The 18,219-nt window shown below is 37.2% G+C and overlaps 1 protein-coding gene across 1 annotated transcript; it reads right to left on the reverse strand.

The window, feature by feature from the left end:
* Positions 1-1,441: 1,441 nt before the first annotated feature.
* Positions 1,442-17,073, reverse strand: lmbr1l (limb development membrane protein 1-like). Its single transcript, XM_067446039.1, has 16 exons — positions 16,689-17,073; positions 10,817-10,901; positions 9,101-9,134; positions 7,941-8,080; positions 7,025-7,128; positions 6,813-6,936; positions 6,582-6,650; positions 6,380-6,444; positions 5,772-5,844; positions 5,493-5,576; positions 5,331-5,407; positions 5,174-5,251; positions 4,765-4,929; positions 4,585-4,651; positions 4,078-4,239; positions 1,442-3,398 (listed from the first exon to the last, which is right to left on the reverse strand). Exons 1-16 carry the CDS (start codon positions 16,749-16,751, stop codon positions 3,313-3,315), a joined length of 1,476 nt encoding a protein of 491 aa, XP_067302140.1. The 5' UTR covers positions 16,752-17,073; the 3' UTR covers positions 1,442-3,312.
* Positions 17,074-18,219: the final 1,146 nt, after the last annotated feature.

Genomic DNA, 18,219 nt, shown 5'->3' on the forward strand with positions numbered 1-18,219 from the left:
GTAATCGTCAAAGTGATTAAGTTGGGTGTATTCCCACTCAAAAAACAAATCAATATCGCAATCTGATACAAAACAAATCTAATTCTCATATCCTTTTCTTAAATAAATGATTATTTGTTTTTTTCTTATTAATGTCGGTTCTTTTCTTACAAAATCACCCTTGGGGTCTATGCGATTCTATCGCTTTTTCTCAAGTGTGTGAAGGGAGTGTGTCATGAGTGTGTAAGGTGGGTGTGGATGTGCCATTGCAGGCGGGCAGCACAGCTCATTATCAGTTGATTAGCAAGTCTTTTCCGGCCAAGAGTTTTTATTTTCCAGAAGGAATAATATCTTCTAATGCACTTTGGCACACACTTCAAACAACCGCCAGGAAAGCTAATCTGCCTATTTCCCCCTTCATTCTTATGTTTTGACAAAAACGATAGCCTATCGCAACCTGTGAAAGACTGCCTGTCTTCCTCTTGTCTGATATGATTAAGTCATTTTAGACCAGTCAAAAAATGCCCTCCGCTGATCAACAGAAGTGAGGAGTCGACCCAATATTGTTGAACTAAATGTTTCTGATGTAAACTGAAGAGGGCAAGCCCTAACCTGTCGTCATTAGGCACATCCATTTGTTAGTTTGAGTTCACATGATCAATGTAAGAGTTTTGCTTTAAAAAGTGACTAGGTGTAATATCTTAGACATTTTCTAAACATTTCCTTAAAAATATTTTAATATTTAAATAATTTCTTAAATGTAAAAAAAACTTAATTTTAATATTTAAATACATTTTGAATCCCACATTTCCAATGTCCTTTTGTCAAAGTTAATAAATAATTTTCAAGATGACTTAAGCATAGCTTACTTTGCCTAAATTGGTTTAACTCTTTTAGCAGAGGAAATACAACAATACACAAATTCCAAATTTTAGGTCTATCAGGACATCCGTCAAAGAGCACACGAAATGAGTAAACAAAAATCAAGACAGACAAATCATAATCAGTGGCCAGGATTTCTTTTTCTGCTTTAAGAGAAAAGAAAAAGGGAAAAGGAAATGAACACTCAACAAGGAAAACGGATGGACGATATAGAGGTGGGGGGTGAAAGCGAGTGACTTGCACTCTCCTGATGATGTAGGGCTTTTATCTGCCACGGGCATCCGCGAAGGGAAAGCACAGGATGGGTCAACAGCGGCGTCTCTACGGGCCTGCTGACAGACCTGGGGCAAAATAAAGACCCTGATTAAAGCCGGTCAGCTACAGGCAGAGGGACAGCTGGGGGAAGATGTATGGACAGAAAAGCACACTAACACCAGAGCTAAACATAACCACCACAGTGCCATTAAAGCAGTAGTCAGGTGCTCAGATGGCAAGAAATGTATGCTGACCTCCATGGAAAGGTCCTTAGCAGATCCAGAACCAAAAATGGGTTTAAAATGACTGACAAATGACACACTGGTTGGAAAAAACATGTAAACACATTTATTCTTTTCTCCTCATTTCAGTTTAGGGAATGTGGAGAAATGGTTTGTCACAGTCACTAACTTTGCTTTAAGGTACGCAGCTGGAATTTATAAACAAATTAAAATATCACATTTTCCTTTTCTTTTTTAAAAAATCTCACTGCATTTGCTTTGTCCCCTATAAGAGGTCTCCCTTCTCATCCATATAAGATCTGTCAGTGTAGGAAAAACAGTCTACCGCGTCACTATTGAACCCAGTTATTTTGAGCTATAAAGGTAATTTTGTTTAGCGTGGGAAATCAGTTTAAGGAATAGTTCACCCCAAAAATAAACGCTTCAAATCTGCATGACTGAAAACATTATGTTGAAAAATATTTTTGACCATAGACTGAAAATCAATGAGGTCAAATATTTTGAACCTGAAACATGTTCCAGGGAACCATCCCATTCAGCAATTATTTACATTTATTTACAATGTAGCGAGATGACTGTAAATGACCTGAATTATGCTACTATCATGTTATTAAAATACAGCTCACGGAAAACCTGAAGTAAAGAGACTTTATGATGGATTTGTGGTGCACTGTCCTCTACTGGCCACCACTTGAAGGACATTATGACATGTATGATGCTTCCTATGTATATTGTGCTGTTACTCTACGTGACCTCGTGAATTGCCTCCTGGGGACAAATAAAGTATTTAAAATGAAATGAGACTGGTTTAAAATGATGCGGATACAGAAACAAATGAATAAATAATGCAATCATACAAAAGAATAAACAATGTAATCAGCAAATAAAATGTGTACACCATAAATACTGCACTGTATAAAACTAGTGATTATCGAATGAAAAGTCCACATTTATCAATCACAGCCTCGTAGTGTAAACAGGAAATGGTCATGGGCGATGATTGTCCCTCCACACAGATTAACCCCAAACATATGAACAAATCAAACTGTGACCTTATGGCCCAATTTAGGTGTTCTTACTCAGAGCAAACACCTTCTTTTGGTCATCTGCAAAGGCATAATTGTATAATAACATTTCATAATATAATATTGCACGTTGAAGTTCCACATACGAAATAGCAAAAACTGGATCAAAATCCCTAAACATTCACAGTTGTCTTGGCCTAAAGCTTGAAATCAATGGCAGCCACTGTCAGGCTTTAGCATGTTTTGAAAACTAAACTTTCCAAAGTGTCTCTCAAGCTAGAATTTCACCATGTTTTCTCACATCGAACATATAATCTCCCAAGATCAGTGTCATTTGTTCCATGTTCATCCCTTTTCTCAGGTTCTTCACTCCAGTTAGAAGCAGACAAACACCATAATAATGGTCTTCCTGCAACAAGGGCCCACAGTACAACAGGGATTGGATTCGTTGGATGACACTAAAAATAGTGATATACAAGGGGAAAGCGTGGGGGGCCCACCAGGATAGAACTCAACACTCTCATTCCACCACCAGGAAAAGGAAACGTGGTCATGGCTGTGATGTCATCCTCTGAAATAGCTCTCCTGTCTGGACGCATGTCAAAGTCCTCTGAAGCCATTGTTCATTTTTCATAAGGCGTTAGTTCAAGGTGTTCAGTGATTTAACATCCCTTTTTAAATGCAGTAATATGCATAAATATTACTGACGTAAACAACATATTAAACTGCAGTTGCGGAAACCCACTCCGGAGATTCCATTAGTCGATACACATCGTTCAGGCAACCTTTGTAAACGGCTTTGGTGACCTTTCACCTATAATGGATATTAATATCTCTGGTCCAATATGAGAAAGCCACAGAATGGGATCCAGAACCCTTAAGGCAATGGGTTTCAATAGCCAATAATGTATGAAAAAGCTGATCGTTCATCAATGAATCTTTGAGAGCCCATTGGCCAGGAGAAGTTTGAGGGGGATGGTTGAACGAGACACGGTCAGAGGCAGTCTGTGGAGACCTGGAGAAAAGAAACAAACATTAGATCTAACAACTAGAAAAGGTAAGTTTGGAAGGCAATGTTTGGGTTGAAAAAAAAACCAATCAATCAAAGAACAAAAGCCAGTACGGCGAGTAAAGAAAAAGAGATTCTATCTGAAGATGGTCTATGCAAGCGAGTGAGTGTGTTCACATTCAGCAGTGTTGTTTGTGTTGGGCGGAGGGCGATGGGTGTGTATCTTCCAGGATTTTGACGCCCCAAGGTCCCCTAGGAACCCTTCTCCCCTTCTGTCCCCTCTCACTTTCCTGAGAGAATTGTGCTTTTTCTATCTGAGGAAAGAGACCTACCCATAGAGAAACATGGCCTGTGTGAGGAACACCTCACCCAAAGACTAACTACAAACACTGGAAAATGGCAGCATAGAGCACACCCCTTGTCCTTTCAAGATACAATGCATACACGCACAAATCTTTCTCCTCACACATTTTCCTTGAGATAAATGTTAGAATTAACCATTACAAAAGGTCAATACAAGTTGAGGTCTATCAACACCAATTGTGGTGTCATGTTGGAAATTAAGGGCATTCATATTCCAAATCCACAATATATTGTTACTTCTTTTATCCTTTCTTTATCATTTTGTAGGGATCTTGCCTTTCAAAAAATAAATAAATAGACAGATTAAAATATGAAGACTAACCAAAGGCACGGATGAGTTCTCTTTGCAAGGCCCATGTGACCGTGTTGATGAGGCAGGCGGATGTGAGTCCAGCAAAAAGCATATTGTACAGGAAAACGATGTGGAAACTGCCGAGCCAGTTATACCGTCCAAAGTCTCCAAGCAGATCAAATCTTGTAATTCCTACATGTAGTTAAATGGAAAAGAGGATCATTATGAAGTATTAATTGAAACTGTAAATATACAATAGACACATATTGCTGAATTATTGCTAACTTCTGCCGTCTTGTGGCCAGACAAAAGATTACAAATTTAGCTTGTCACTGATAAACTTTGATACAGCATCCATTTAATAAACATTTTCACTCATTTGAATATCACTTAGCAGCTTTTACTCTAAAGTCAGTGCTGGAAAAAAATATGCTAATTGTGTCTTGGCCAACAACTGACCTCAAAATCATGTTGCTATTAAAAAATATTTTACATGTAAAAACGTTAAATAATGACCAATAATTTTAAAACACTTACCCAATGTGCGCGAGAAAACGGGCAGGGCTGAACTGAGTATTAAAAGAGAAACACAGTTCCCTATAATCTGTGGAGAGATGTAAACAATTCAGTTCGTCTATAAAGAGTCACAGGATCTGAATGTGAGATATCCCGTACTATTTCCAGTTGTTTAATGACAAGTATGAGAGATCTCTGTACCTGTGTGAGGGCAGTGTCCTGTGCACGTGGCAGCAACCCGGTGAAGAGCGGAGAGCTGTAGAAGCCGACGACCGAGGAGACCATGAGATACAGGATGATGACCACCTGCACTGCGGCTCCCAGAGAACCAAACATTGAGAACGAGGCAAGCCCCAAGTGAGGGTCCTGCAACAGAAAAAACAAAACAACCATTGAGAGATTATGATAATGAATTTTTACTGCACTACTTTTATGGTGCTTCGGGAAGATTTTTGTTGAAAGAAAAAAATAGCACTAGATGGTTTTAGAAGGTTGAAAATCAAATTATGAAATTTTCCTTGAATTTTTCCACAAATTACATTTACAGGTCCATCTATGAACTCTGTAATATAAATTGCAAATATAAATAGGCCACTGTCATGCATCTCACCTCCATCCCTCTGGGCATAGCAGATTCATCAAAGAGCAGCTCCAGCACATGGAAACAGACCATCAGCACACACACCGCCTGTGAAACACCGTAAATTTGGTTATTTGGTAATCATAACCAGTATAAGTATTTTGTATTCCATAAGGTTTACTCTTACAGTCAAAGCTAAAAGCAGCAGCATAGCCACTGGGTATCCCAGGTTGCGTTGCCATGGAGATACTCTCTTCCGCAACTCTAAATGGAAGAAATTAGAATGAAAAGCAATTCATGATAGTTAAATGATCAGCTCATTCAACCCGTTTGACTGTCATGTCCATACCTAAAGCAATGCGTTTGGACTTCACACTCAAAAATTCCTTGTTGATTGCCTCTATGTTTGCACTGATCCAACAGGAGGCATTACCTAAAACAGATAGAGAGAGATAGTTTGTATGTTTAGGAATCCATGCTTGGCAATGTAAATCCTGGTTCATAATGCCAGAAAAGCAAAAAGAAACAAAATGAAAATGAGAGAAAGAAAGAAAGAAAGAGAAATCTTTATAAGGTGGGGCCACTTCCTTAACAGCAGCCAGTATGTCTTTCTCACATCCTGACTCACTTTTCAACTTCCTGGACAGAGAGGCCTCTTCAAACATGGTGCAGTTCATCGTTTCTTCCAAGTTCTCCAACAACTAAAAAAAAAAGAATAAGACTCTTAACTTCACACTTCGAATGTCTCTTTAAATATATACACTAGATTTAAAAGTGTAGGATCAGTGAGATTATTTTTTAATTTTGTTTGAAAAATTTATAATTTTATTCAGCATGGATGCATTCAAGGACACATTCAATTCATTCAAAGGGATTAAAAGTAACTGTAAAACCATTTATAATGTTACATTTATAATTATTCTGTTTCAAATAAATGCTATTCTTTTCAAATTTCTATTCATCAAACAATCCTAAAAAACGTACAGTTTCGACAAAAATATTAAGCAGCACAAATGTTTTTAATATTGATAATAATAAGAAATGTTTCTGATCTGCTGCTCAAGAAAAAGGATCATGTAACACTGAAGACTGGATGAAGGATGCTGAAATTTCAGCTTTACATCACAGGAGTAAATTACATTTTAAAATATAGTACAATAGAAAACCGATATGTAAAAAATATAAAATAAACCACAAAGAAAAAGTAATTTTAACACAGTTATCTGATCCACTTACCCGAGGTTTGACCAATAAGCTCCCAGTGACACTGAACATACGTGAGAGCCCAAAGGGTGTGCACACTGTTACAAGACACAAAAGGAATCGTGATGCAAAAAATATATACATTAGAAGTTCTAAGCAACGAAATACCAATCAAAATGTTAAATATCAAATTATTAATAAAAAACATAACCAACATAAAATAATATATGCTTACGCAAAAGCAGCAGAACTCCAAAAAGTGAGATTCCAGAATAGAGATAGGGCAGGTAATATTCCCACAGGTCTGAAAAGCACAGGCACACACAAAAAATTAGCAGAATGTTACTAAATCTTTCTCTTGCTCTTATACAATGTAAGTTTAGGAGTCTAGCTGTCATTAAAAGCTATCCTCTATTCAAATCAGACAAGTGTAGCACAGTCTCTAATATTGCATTGTTGCTTTTACCGTAAAGACTCTCACGGGCGGTGTTGTGATGGAGAAGAGCTGATGCCACCCACACAATGCCCAGCACCAACAGACTGAGGAGGAGCAGCATCACTGCAGTCTCATACACTCGTGCCATAATGCCCTTTCAGAGGAAAACACTCATAGTCATATCAGATCTGAAGATGTTATAGAGACGTGTTTACTGTAAAAAATAAATGACATCACTTTACCTTTTTGGACCCAGCAAATCCTTCTGATTCAGTAAAAAAGTAGGCAAAAGGCATTAGGAAGACCAGAGAGAGGTTTGAGAATAAGAAGACTAGGTTCCACAAGCCTGAAACAGAGACAGGAGAAGAATGAGTGATTAAATGAAAGATGATATTGTACTCTCCCCATATTAAAAAGCAAAAACCCAACACACCTTTGCACTTACATATATGTGTGTTTACACTACTGTTAAAAAGTTCTGGGTCTCCACAAAAATATTAGGCAGCACAGCTCACCAGTGCTAATAATAGAATGTTTCTTGAGCACCAAATCAGCATATTATAATGATTTCTGAAGGATCATGTGACACTGAAGACTGGAGTAATGATGCTGAAAATTCAGCTTTGCCATTACAGGAATAAGTTACATTCTAAATGGTAGTACACAACAACATTCAAAAGAACTACCAGGTAAACACAAAGTAAACTAACAGACCACCAGGGGGCAACCACGTGCCATACTAACTACAACTAGCTCTTCCTCCAACTGCTCTCTGTTTATTTCTCCGTTGATCTGATAATTCTATTGTGATCACGTATAATCCTTGCAGCTTATGAGATCTGGTGTTACACGTGCACTATAAAACATGCAGCGTTTCACCATATGCCAAACTGAATATCAAAGGGATTTTAAACTAAATCGTAGCCTTGGATTTCACCCTCATACTCTTGGCAAACTCGCTGCTATGCCCAACACGTGTTAACACAGAGCTGTTGGACTTATGAGTTTGTGTTCCCACACTAAGTCCTTTGCGCAAATAAAAACAATATAATTTCAATTCAGACTGGGTGACAAAATACTGCCTGAGAATCTGAAGTTGTAATTGATAACATGGATAACTATTGACAAAGCAAACCAAAGTTGTGCAAGTGTTTGTACCGCGGATGAGCGAGCCATTGAGCCACTGCATGTAGTAGCTGTGTGGAAATGTCAGCAGAACTTCGTTGGACAGGATAGAGATGGGCAGAAGCAGAACTGCACACATGGCCACTGAGAGTGTGAATGTACACAGCCATAACCTGCGGAGTGAGAAGAAAGAAGAAGAAAAGAAAAATCAATGAAGGGCTAGGAAATGATTTTGCAGCCCTTTACTTTGACATGCCAGGTGTGAAGAAAGGTGGACCTTTCCACCTTTCCAGGACGCCACTCTGGAGACCAAAGGGCAAACTGTCCACTAATCATTCATGGCAAAGTGGCAACCTAATAAAAAACTAAATAACCAATAGCGTGTCCTTAAAGTCAGTGTGAACTGCTGTGCAATGCACCATTTTAAAGACATAATGTGATATTTCCAAGTGAATTTAGATATTTCATTGCTAAAGTAAGGTGGGAGCTAATTTTATGCATTTGGAATTTAATGGATGTGAAAAATGGGAGCCAGACTGAATTTGAGGTTGCTAAAATAATGGCTAAATGCATTTAGGCTATTATTGTCCATTATCCAACAGAAGTGCAGACTACAATAAGAAATTACATGTTTATATAACATTACTTAAAAAGGGATAGTTCACCCCCAAATTTTAGTTCTGTCATCATTTATTCACCCTCATATGGAAGCCTGTTTCTGCCACTAAATAAAAAAAAATAAAAGAGCAATTGCGACTTTATCTCAGAATTCTGACTTTTTTTCTCATAATTGCTAACTCAAAGACTCGGAACTGCGTGATATAAAGTCAAAATTCTGACTTTTTTCCTTAGTCAGAATTCTGACTTTAGATCACACAAGTGCACGTTTACATCTCAGAAATCTGACTTTATGCACTTGTGAGGGGAAAAAAGTCAGAATTATGAGATAAAAAGTCACAATTGCTCTTTATATTTTTTATTTAGTGGCGGAAACGGGCTTCCATACCCTCAAGTTCCAAACCTGAAGGAATTTCATCCATCTGTTGAACACAAAAGATGATATTTTGAGGAACATGGTTAACCAATGGGGTCCATCAACTGTTTCCGACACACTCTAAAAAGTGCTGGGTTAAAAACCTAAGAACTCTCCTTTAATTAAGTATTTTTTTGCTTCTTTTATTACGGATACTTACGCAATTTTGTTGACAGTGGCATCCTCAATGTCATCTATGGGCAAAAAAGGAAAAGGAAATAAGTTTCTCTCCACAAAACTATCCCATTGCAGACATACAATGTGTGGACTCAAAGTTAAGCCTTGAAACTAAATTGAACAAAATAACGATCCCAGAATGACCCAGATTCATTATGAAGCTATTCTGTGACGTAAACAATACACCATTTATTTGAATTCTTTTGGGGGGGGGGGGGGGGGGGAAAGAGCCTTCGCCGTTTGATCGTTCATTATTGCTCATGCAGCTGCATTGAAAACATTAGACAGAGAGAACGAAAAATGAACCTCAAACATTCTCATGCGAGAAGAGCATGCCTTGTGTGACAAGCTGTAGGGCAGATATGTGACATTTCCTGGGAGAGACCCAAACTTAATGAAGAACAGGTTTTCTGCACATATCCTTCGAAACAACCAATATGCAAAAGAAGAAACAGCTTCAGCCCTCCAAAACTGGTGCACATTAAGTGAATGAAATGGTTTTAGTTTTAGTATTAGACGTGTTAAAAATACACAAAAATTGAGCAACAAATCTTGTGCAGTGATTCTATTTGTGTTCCTAAATTAGAATATGTAACGCAATGAGAACTTTGGCTGGAAGTTAAGTACACAGTGTTCCACAGTGTCTAACACAGGACGTGTTCTTGCGTTCCTCTGCTCTACGGATCATATAAACGTGCTAGATGAACGTTTTTAAAGGCTGCAATTTCCCCTGTCTCTCCTTACACTTTCCTATCAGCTCTACTCTGACCTATATAATTATAAAATGTTATCATTTAACAAAATATACAACAATTCTTCAGCAGTCTGGCTAGAAGTTATGTACACAATGTTCCTCTTAGTGAGTCTAACACAGGACATATGGACATTTTTAAAGGTTACAATGACACAAGAACAGCTGTGCTAACAGGAACCCAGGTTTGAAATGATTTCCGTGTCTCTCCTCACGCTTTCAATTTAGAGTATATACAATGAGACCCCTCAATTCTGTTACACTGTACCTAGCCGTCTTTGAACTATAATGGAAGGATGTAAAAAGCAATTCAATAAATATGATTTGTATTATATTTACAATATTTCAAGAGCCCTGCATTCTGTTCTACTTGAACTCATGAATTCAGTGTGTGGGTTTAACAGTTGAAACAATCCTGGAGGGTTTTAAACATGTCAGGTATGAGAAAACAATCCCTCAGATTTTCCACTGAGAACAAGTAGCAGAACCAGGAGAGACCTGGGTTTTCAAATCAAGGGGTATACACCAAAACATGAGGTAGAGTTCTCTTATGAAACCTCAAGCAGTGCTCGGGCAGGGTAGGGGGCCTATGTTTATCTCATGGGAACATTCTTCATTCACACTGCTGCCCTCCCTCAAGGTTGCATAACTGCTGTCAAAAGCAATCAGGAACTTTAACTTCTCTATTCTGAAGATTTCATTTTCACAGCTAAAGAACACCAAAACTATTAATCAAATAACAGATGAAATACATAGTTTATCTGAACATGATTAGGTATCAAGCAAAGTGTTTTTTGGAAAATGACCATGTCAGGTCATGCTGACCAACAAAAAGTCAGTGTGTAGAAGTGCTTTTAGCTCACAGAGCGGCTGCAGTAAATGAAGGAATGTAATGCATGAAAACCAAACAACTGCTAAATGCCACTCCAGAGGTCACGTTAAACTTACCGGTGACAAACTCAGCATTCTTCTTGAAGTGAGTGAGAATGAAGTGTGACAAGATGTACAGGCAAATGAAAAGCAGCACGCAAATCTAAAGCAGAGGAAACAGAAGAAAGTCAGTGCGATTTTAAAACATGAAATTATTTACATTTACATATGCATCTTGACTTTCAAAAAGACTAAAAGCTGCAACATACTCCGCAAGTATGTTCTTGCAAAAAAAGTTCTTGCTCCCAGGGCTGCGAGAACAAAATGACGTGATTTTGTTCTCGCAGCCCTGGTTCGGGAGTTCTCGCAGCTTGTTCTCGAGACTTCGCCTGAGCAGAACTTTTTTCTTGCGGGGGTCCGAGAACTATTGTCTGATTGGTCAGACATTTCAAGTGGGCGTGGTTAATGCGGAGAAAAGCAGATGATCGGCACATGCTTTTCTCGTGAAGTATGGAATGTACTGGCCAGAACGAACTTTGTTCTTGTTACCTCGAGAAAACAAACAAATTTCTTTGTTCTTGCAGAGTATGGTCCAAGCTTTAACATGGGAAGGAAAAAAGGTGAAATGAAAATGTTATTTTCTTCTTGCTCACATAAACCTTGCTTGTAAATGCCACTTTTTGAAAATATCAGAGATGATATACATTCTAACAGCCATCTGCAATATGATATGAGTCATGCAGTAAATATGAGCAACATAGCCGTGAACAGGCAGCTACAAGATGAGCTGTGAAAAACACGCTGCTTAGATGTGTTGCCAATTTACGTTATCAAGAACACGTTAGACAGAGAGCCTGTAACGGAGCAGAGGTCATGAAACACACCCCAACACAGCCCCAATATAACTGATACACTGCTGTGCGCAGTCCAAATTGCCTTTATAGCTCTGTGACATAAGAACTCCTAATCAAGGACATTTGGTTCTTAATGATAACACACTCCAGTGACAGGACTTGACCGGTCAAAGATGTTATAGGAATATATTTTCTAATATTGATAAGAGATAATGGGGAAGAAAGGGGTTTAGCAGTGATTGATAAACTGCATTCAGTGTCCTAGAATGTAAAGGCAATAGAAAGTGAATCAGAAAGTAGTGTCCTTTATTGAAAAAAAAAAAAAAAAATAACCAGCTGTCCCTTTTCCTAGGAATCTGAATTCTTAATTAATGAACACCCAAAACACAGACTTGAGAACAAGGGTAACAGCACCAGATGGAGGATGAAGATTACAGCTCAAATGCAAATGAAGAGTTAAACCAGTTACAACTGGGATTAGTAATTACAGTAAAGATTTAAGTTTACATTTACAGATTTATCAATTAATAGTCGAGTCGGTCATTTTTATATTGTATATTACTTACATCAATGTGAGAGAGACGCAAGAGTAAAACAGTAGAGAGAGAAAAGTACATTATGAAAAAATGAAACATGTATTAAAGTATATAAAAAAATGGCTCAAAGACATTTATAGACAATCTAGACACAAGATTTTGTGTTGAATTAAGTCTGGGCTTCACTGCAAAGGCTAACACTCAAAATAATTAATTGGTTTGAGTATGGCAAACTTAAATTAAACTAAAAAGTTCAAACAAATTAACTTATGAGTATTCAGAACTTTCTTTTCCTTTTGAGTTCATGTAATTGACACATGTAACCTTATCTGAATTTTCATTTTAATGAACTTGTTTCTTTTAATTTAGCGGAACTTAAATTTAACTGAAATTGGCTGGAGAATTCGCTTTCCTACCCTGCTTTGCCATGGCACTCTGAAGGGAGAGTAAAGCCTAAAATTAAGGTAGTCAAGTCAACTTAACTTTATTTTTTACAATGACGAATGTTTCAAAGCAGCTTCACAGTGAAGCGTCTCATTTAACATTTACATTTTAAAATGAAACTGCCATAATCTATAAAATCTGATATCAACGCATTTCCCATAACCTGCTGGTATCAAATCGCTTTTCTCTTTTGATGCCATTTTAACATGGAGGAAGGGATATGAATGACTCTTCCCATTCTCATCCTGCAGGAGAGCTACAGTAGAATCTGTCCACATGACAATAAGCTTCTAATTCTATGATTAACCTCTAACCTATTTTCTGATACAAGATCCTCATGTGTAGAAGTATTGAATGAACTAAAGAGAAAAACAACTCTGAAGCAGCACATGTCCCATTAAAGAGAGGAAGAGGGACGAGGGAGGGGACAGGACAGGAAGCTGGGATTTTGTCTTCAAAGTGCCAACTGCAGGGAAAACAATGGATCTATGGGACACATACCCTCGGAGCTTTGAAAGGTGTTTTTGCTTATCTGTGCTCAGCATTTGAATAGTTTGTCTCTTTAGACAGCATGCATTAAACCAAAGAGTTGAAACAGCCCAGCTTAACTATGTGTTAAACTGAAACAAAAGATTGCTTAACACAGTCAAATATAACATGAGAATAATACATGTCTAGCATCATTGTATTACCAGTCAAAGACGTTTTGAAAAATACCTCAGGTTTTTTTGTCTACGCGATGAAAGCCAATGTGGTCCAAAACAACTGGCCTACACTGACTTCATTGTATGGGAAAAAAAAAAAAGTTTTTGAAAAATATCTTTCTTTGTGTTTCAAAGAAGAAGAAGAAAAACTTAACACAGGTGTGGAACGTCATGAGGGCAAGTAAATGACGACAAATGTCATTGTTTGGTGCACTATCCCCTTTAAATCCTTTCAAACAATCACAATGACAATATTTTACAATACATCCCTGTAATAACATGTCTGTAAAACAAAAAGAAACTTAACCTTCTATTTCACTTATCTATGTGGGCAATGGTGGGCATTTTTTCAAACCTCTTCATCAATTTGGATCAATGGTATTGAGACTGGCCATAAAAATGCGACTGTAACCACAATATCAACCGGCAACCTGTGTATTTGCTGACCAATTTGTAAGGGCTGGTCAAACAGCTGAGCTCAAATGTTCTGAATCGTCTGGCTTATTCAGCTGCTCTGGATAATACTCGCTGCACAATACAAGACCTGGAACGAAGCCCAAATTATTTCTTGAAGTGAAACAGCCTATTTAGCAAAACAGTCAGCTATAGAGCAACCGTGAACTGCCACAATGAGAAAACAACCCTCGTGGTGTGTGCTGGGATAGATTAGCAAAAGGACAGACATAGGACAAAAATACTAATAACTTGATTTTAACCGGGCCATTGAAGGTTTAGTTCACCCAAAAATGAAATGAATGTCATTAAAGACCTCCGTTCATCTTCAGAACACAGTTTAAGATATTTTATATTTAGTCCTAGAGGAATGAACGGAGGTCTTACTGGTGTGGAACAACATTAGGGTGAGTCATTAATGACATAAATTTCTTTTTTGGGTGAACTAACCCTTTAAGGACAATTTAGACCAGTGTCAAAAAACATGAAGCTTTTTAAAATGTTATTTGGCCCCTAAAATTGATTTCTGTAAACTTTTTATTACATTTATGATATACAAACAACACAGTAAGTGTTCACATTTATGACAAGCACTTAAATACGTCGTGGTGAGGTGATTTATGCCAAATTACATACATTTTCAATCTGAATAATTGTAACTGTAATTCAATTCAAACACAAAATCATCATAACATACTACAGGTCGCCATGTATTCAGAGGTATACTAAACTCATTACTATTAGAGTAGAACATTAAGTAATAGCAAATGATAAAGACTCAAGTTCGTTTTCATGGAGACCAAATAATAATAGAAGTCCGATCATACAGAACAAAGATCTCTTCTATTAAACACCTGCAGACGTAAATACAAAGCCCTCTATTGTTGGAGGGCGAGCGACATGTTCAGATATGCACCTTAATAAAGTCTGTTACACACACACTGCATTCCGTGCACATCTATACAATGGGAACTGTGCCAAATCAGTTACTCCCTATAACAGGTTGTCACTCTGAAGATCAACCAAGTACAAAACTGTGACATTGTCATAAATTTTGTGTTGCTTTACAAGTGGGAATTCAATACTTCTGAGTTCCACCCGAGAATCCATCTACAAAAAAAGGCCTTTTCTGACATTAAAACATTCAAGTCTTGAGGTTTTAATTTCGCAGTTTGTTTAAATTAATTTTATTTGTGCTAACAATTGTTTGATATTAGTGGAAATAATATCCTGAAATATCCAAAGAATCCTTAAATTCACAGCTTCCACAAAAATATTAAGCAGCACAACAGTTTTTAACATTAATAATAAGAAATGTTTCTTAAGTAAGGATCAAATCATCATATTAGAATGATTTCTGAAGGATCATGTGAGACTAAAGACTGGCGTAATGATGCTGAAAATTCAGCTTTGCCATCGCACAAATAAATAATATATATTCATAAATATTATTATTATTAACAATAACAATAATAATAACATTATAAGATGTTCACAATAGTATGGTTTAATTTTGCTGTATGTGTGATTAAATAAATGCAGTCTTAATGGGCATAAGAAAGTATTCAAAATACATGCATATTTATTTAAATTTGTGGTTTTCTTTTAACGGGTTTCATTTCAAGATCCAGATTTTTGATTGGGCATCAAAAGGTGACCAACACATCATTAATGTATATATAGAATTAAAATCACAGAGGTGATTTATCAGCATAAAATGAACAATCACAGTCTCAAATATTATTTTAGTATTAGTCATATTACTGAGTGACGGCATGACTGTACGCACAATCTTTGACGTTGACAACAACAAATATGAGAAGCATTTTCTCCACCCTTTGATATTTTGCAACCCTAACAACAAACAACTAAATGATTAGCTACATTTTAGTATTCACAATTCCACATTTAACATTGGATTGGACAGATTTTTGGATCAAGACCAACCAGCTAAAAACCACTGATTTAAATGATAAAATCCCAGCATCAGGGACCAGGGATCAATAGCCATGACAGCATGAGCTTAGTCGAGCCCAAGGCCGGGGGCAGGACAATAGTCAGATTTACATTTACATCTAGTCTGACCCATCTGTGCATTTCATTAAGAGAGAGCCATTTCACATTTTCTAGAAGGATTACAGCAGCTTTGCATCATAGACAAAACAGAAGAGTGAATAAATAAAAGTGAATACCTTTAAAATACCCGAAAAGGCTTTTGTTTGCATAGAAAAACAAAGGATGAAGACTATAATGTCTACAACAGCTCCATCACGATTAGAACTATAAATCTGAACTGTTATGGTGTCCTGGATTTACGCTGGATTTAATCAATAGTTTAAAGAGGTCAGTTTGTAGCTAGTGAATTACATAATCTAACAGATGAGAGTGGTTTAAAAAAATATATGCATCAAACTCTAAAATGCTGAGTAAGATGCATAATTTCAAAGGAGTAAAGGTTAACCTCGAATGTCTTGCTGTAAGGTCCTTGAGGTCTGAAGTTCAGTTACAGTTGTACTTCATTAGGTGGTGATAAAGACATTTTCATGCAGGAGGATGCCAAAAGCTCAGCTGTTGTTCTCCAAAATGAGCTCTGGATCCCACAAAGCCAGCAATTTCAAATAGTGTACATTTTACAACAGGCAGCTGTGCATGTAATTGTTCGCAGATCGCACAAATAAAAAAAATGGCTCCGAGTTTCTTTGTATACACATAACTCTACGTTAACGAAATGTCTTTGAAATAAGCAAAGACAACACTCGCACTCTCCAAATAAATAAATAAATAGGCCTAATCTATATTTTATGAAAGAACAAAATCACAGAGAAATCTCAATGTCACACAATCATCTAGTCAATCAATTGTTATTGAATTATATTAGGACAAACACAAGGGCACGTTCAGACTGTAACACTGTAAACGCTACAATGTAAACAAAAGCAGCACATAGAGGGAAACTTACAATGGTTTCTCGGACTCGGTCGTGGAATAGTTGCTCTCTAACCGTCACGTCTTCTGTTTCCATGCTTTGAAACCATGTCTTGGCGTGTGCTTGGTTATAGTTTGTAAAGCATTTGAGTCTCCGAGAAGATAATAGCTTACGTGGAAACTTGTCTCTCAAGTCTCGAGTGAACGCGTTCCACCTCTAAACGTATTGCGGCTCCTTCTTCTGAAATAACTAAGCCAGCGAACTACTCCTGTTTTACTTCACGGAGGTGAATAGATGCTTCGCAGATGATTTTACCAGCCTACAAGCAAATTATAAAACATCACTGAACTCATCGGGTCAGCGTGCTCACAGATGCTCCTCAAATGAATCTTCCAGTCGCTCTCAAACTCCATCTAGGGGCCAGGCTGTGGGAGGAGGAAGAGGCGGATTTAAGACTGAAACATGAGCCGTATAGTGAACATTTGCGGACCATTAGGCTATATAAAATAATACAACGTTATACAAAATGTACTAGTATCGAGTTGGTGATAATGTAATAGAATATATGACATTGTAAAAAAAACAAACGCAAATGATTAATATAGCCTCCCGAAGGACATTTGAAAGCCCTCCAATGAGTCTTTTGTCCGGTTTCACAGATAAGTCCAAGACTAAAAATCACGTTTGAGCTGTTTTAACTGAAAGCAAATTGCTCTGACATATATTGTCATTGTTTTGTCTCAAGATGCACATGCAGCACAAGATAAAAATTCACTTTTTAAGGCACATTTATACTTAAATATCCTAATTTAACTAAGGCCTTTCCTGGATAAAACCCTGTCTGTGAAACTAGGCCTTTGTGTCCTAATAATGGATTATTTGTCATTAGATTAAAAAACTCCAATGAAAAAAGGAGGAGGGGGCGGGGGTACATTTATTGCAACATGGCTGTTTCTCTATTGTCATCTCAAATTCTCTATTTAAACCAACAAAGATGGAATAAATATTAACCCAAGGCTTGGTTTCATAGGCCTTAGCTAAATTAGGAAATTTAATTTAGATTTTGTAAATGTGCCTTAAAAACATTACTGGTGTGCATCTTGAGAAAAAACAATAGCACTGACATATTTTAAAGTTGCATTCAGTTAAAACAGCTCAAACATGCATTTTAGTCTGGGACTATAAGCCTTGTCTGAAACTGTCCAAAATGTCCCAATGCAGAATGCACTACTGTTTAATGTTTTTGAAAGAAGTCTCTTATGCTCACCAAAGCTGCATTTATTTGACCAGAGCTGAGTTTTACACTGCCGTCAGTGTTTATTTTAATATGCTGATTTGGTGCTCAAGAAACATTTCTTATTATCATAAATGTTGAAAACAGTTGTGCTGCTTATTTGAAAGCTAAACATAACAGCATTTATTTACAATAAATCAAGCTGCCCCATACTTTTGAACGGTAGAGTATATATTAACAGAAATGTATTTAGGTTACAGTCTGAGCAGCACAGCATGTAAGGGTAACTCTTGGGAAAACAGTTTAGTCCACTGTGTTTCAGTAAATGTC

The sequence above is a fragment of the Pseudorasbora parva genome, chromosome 6 (assembly GCF_024679245.1).
Source record: "Pseudorasbora parva isolate DD20220531a chromosome 6, ASM2467924v1, whole genome shotgun sequence".
Lineage (NCBI taxonomy): Eukaryota > Metazoa > Chordata > Actinopteri > Cypriniformes > Gobionidae > Pseudorasbora > Pseudorasbora parva.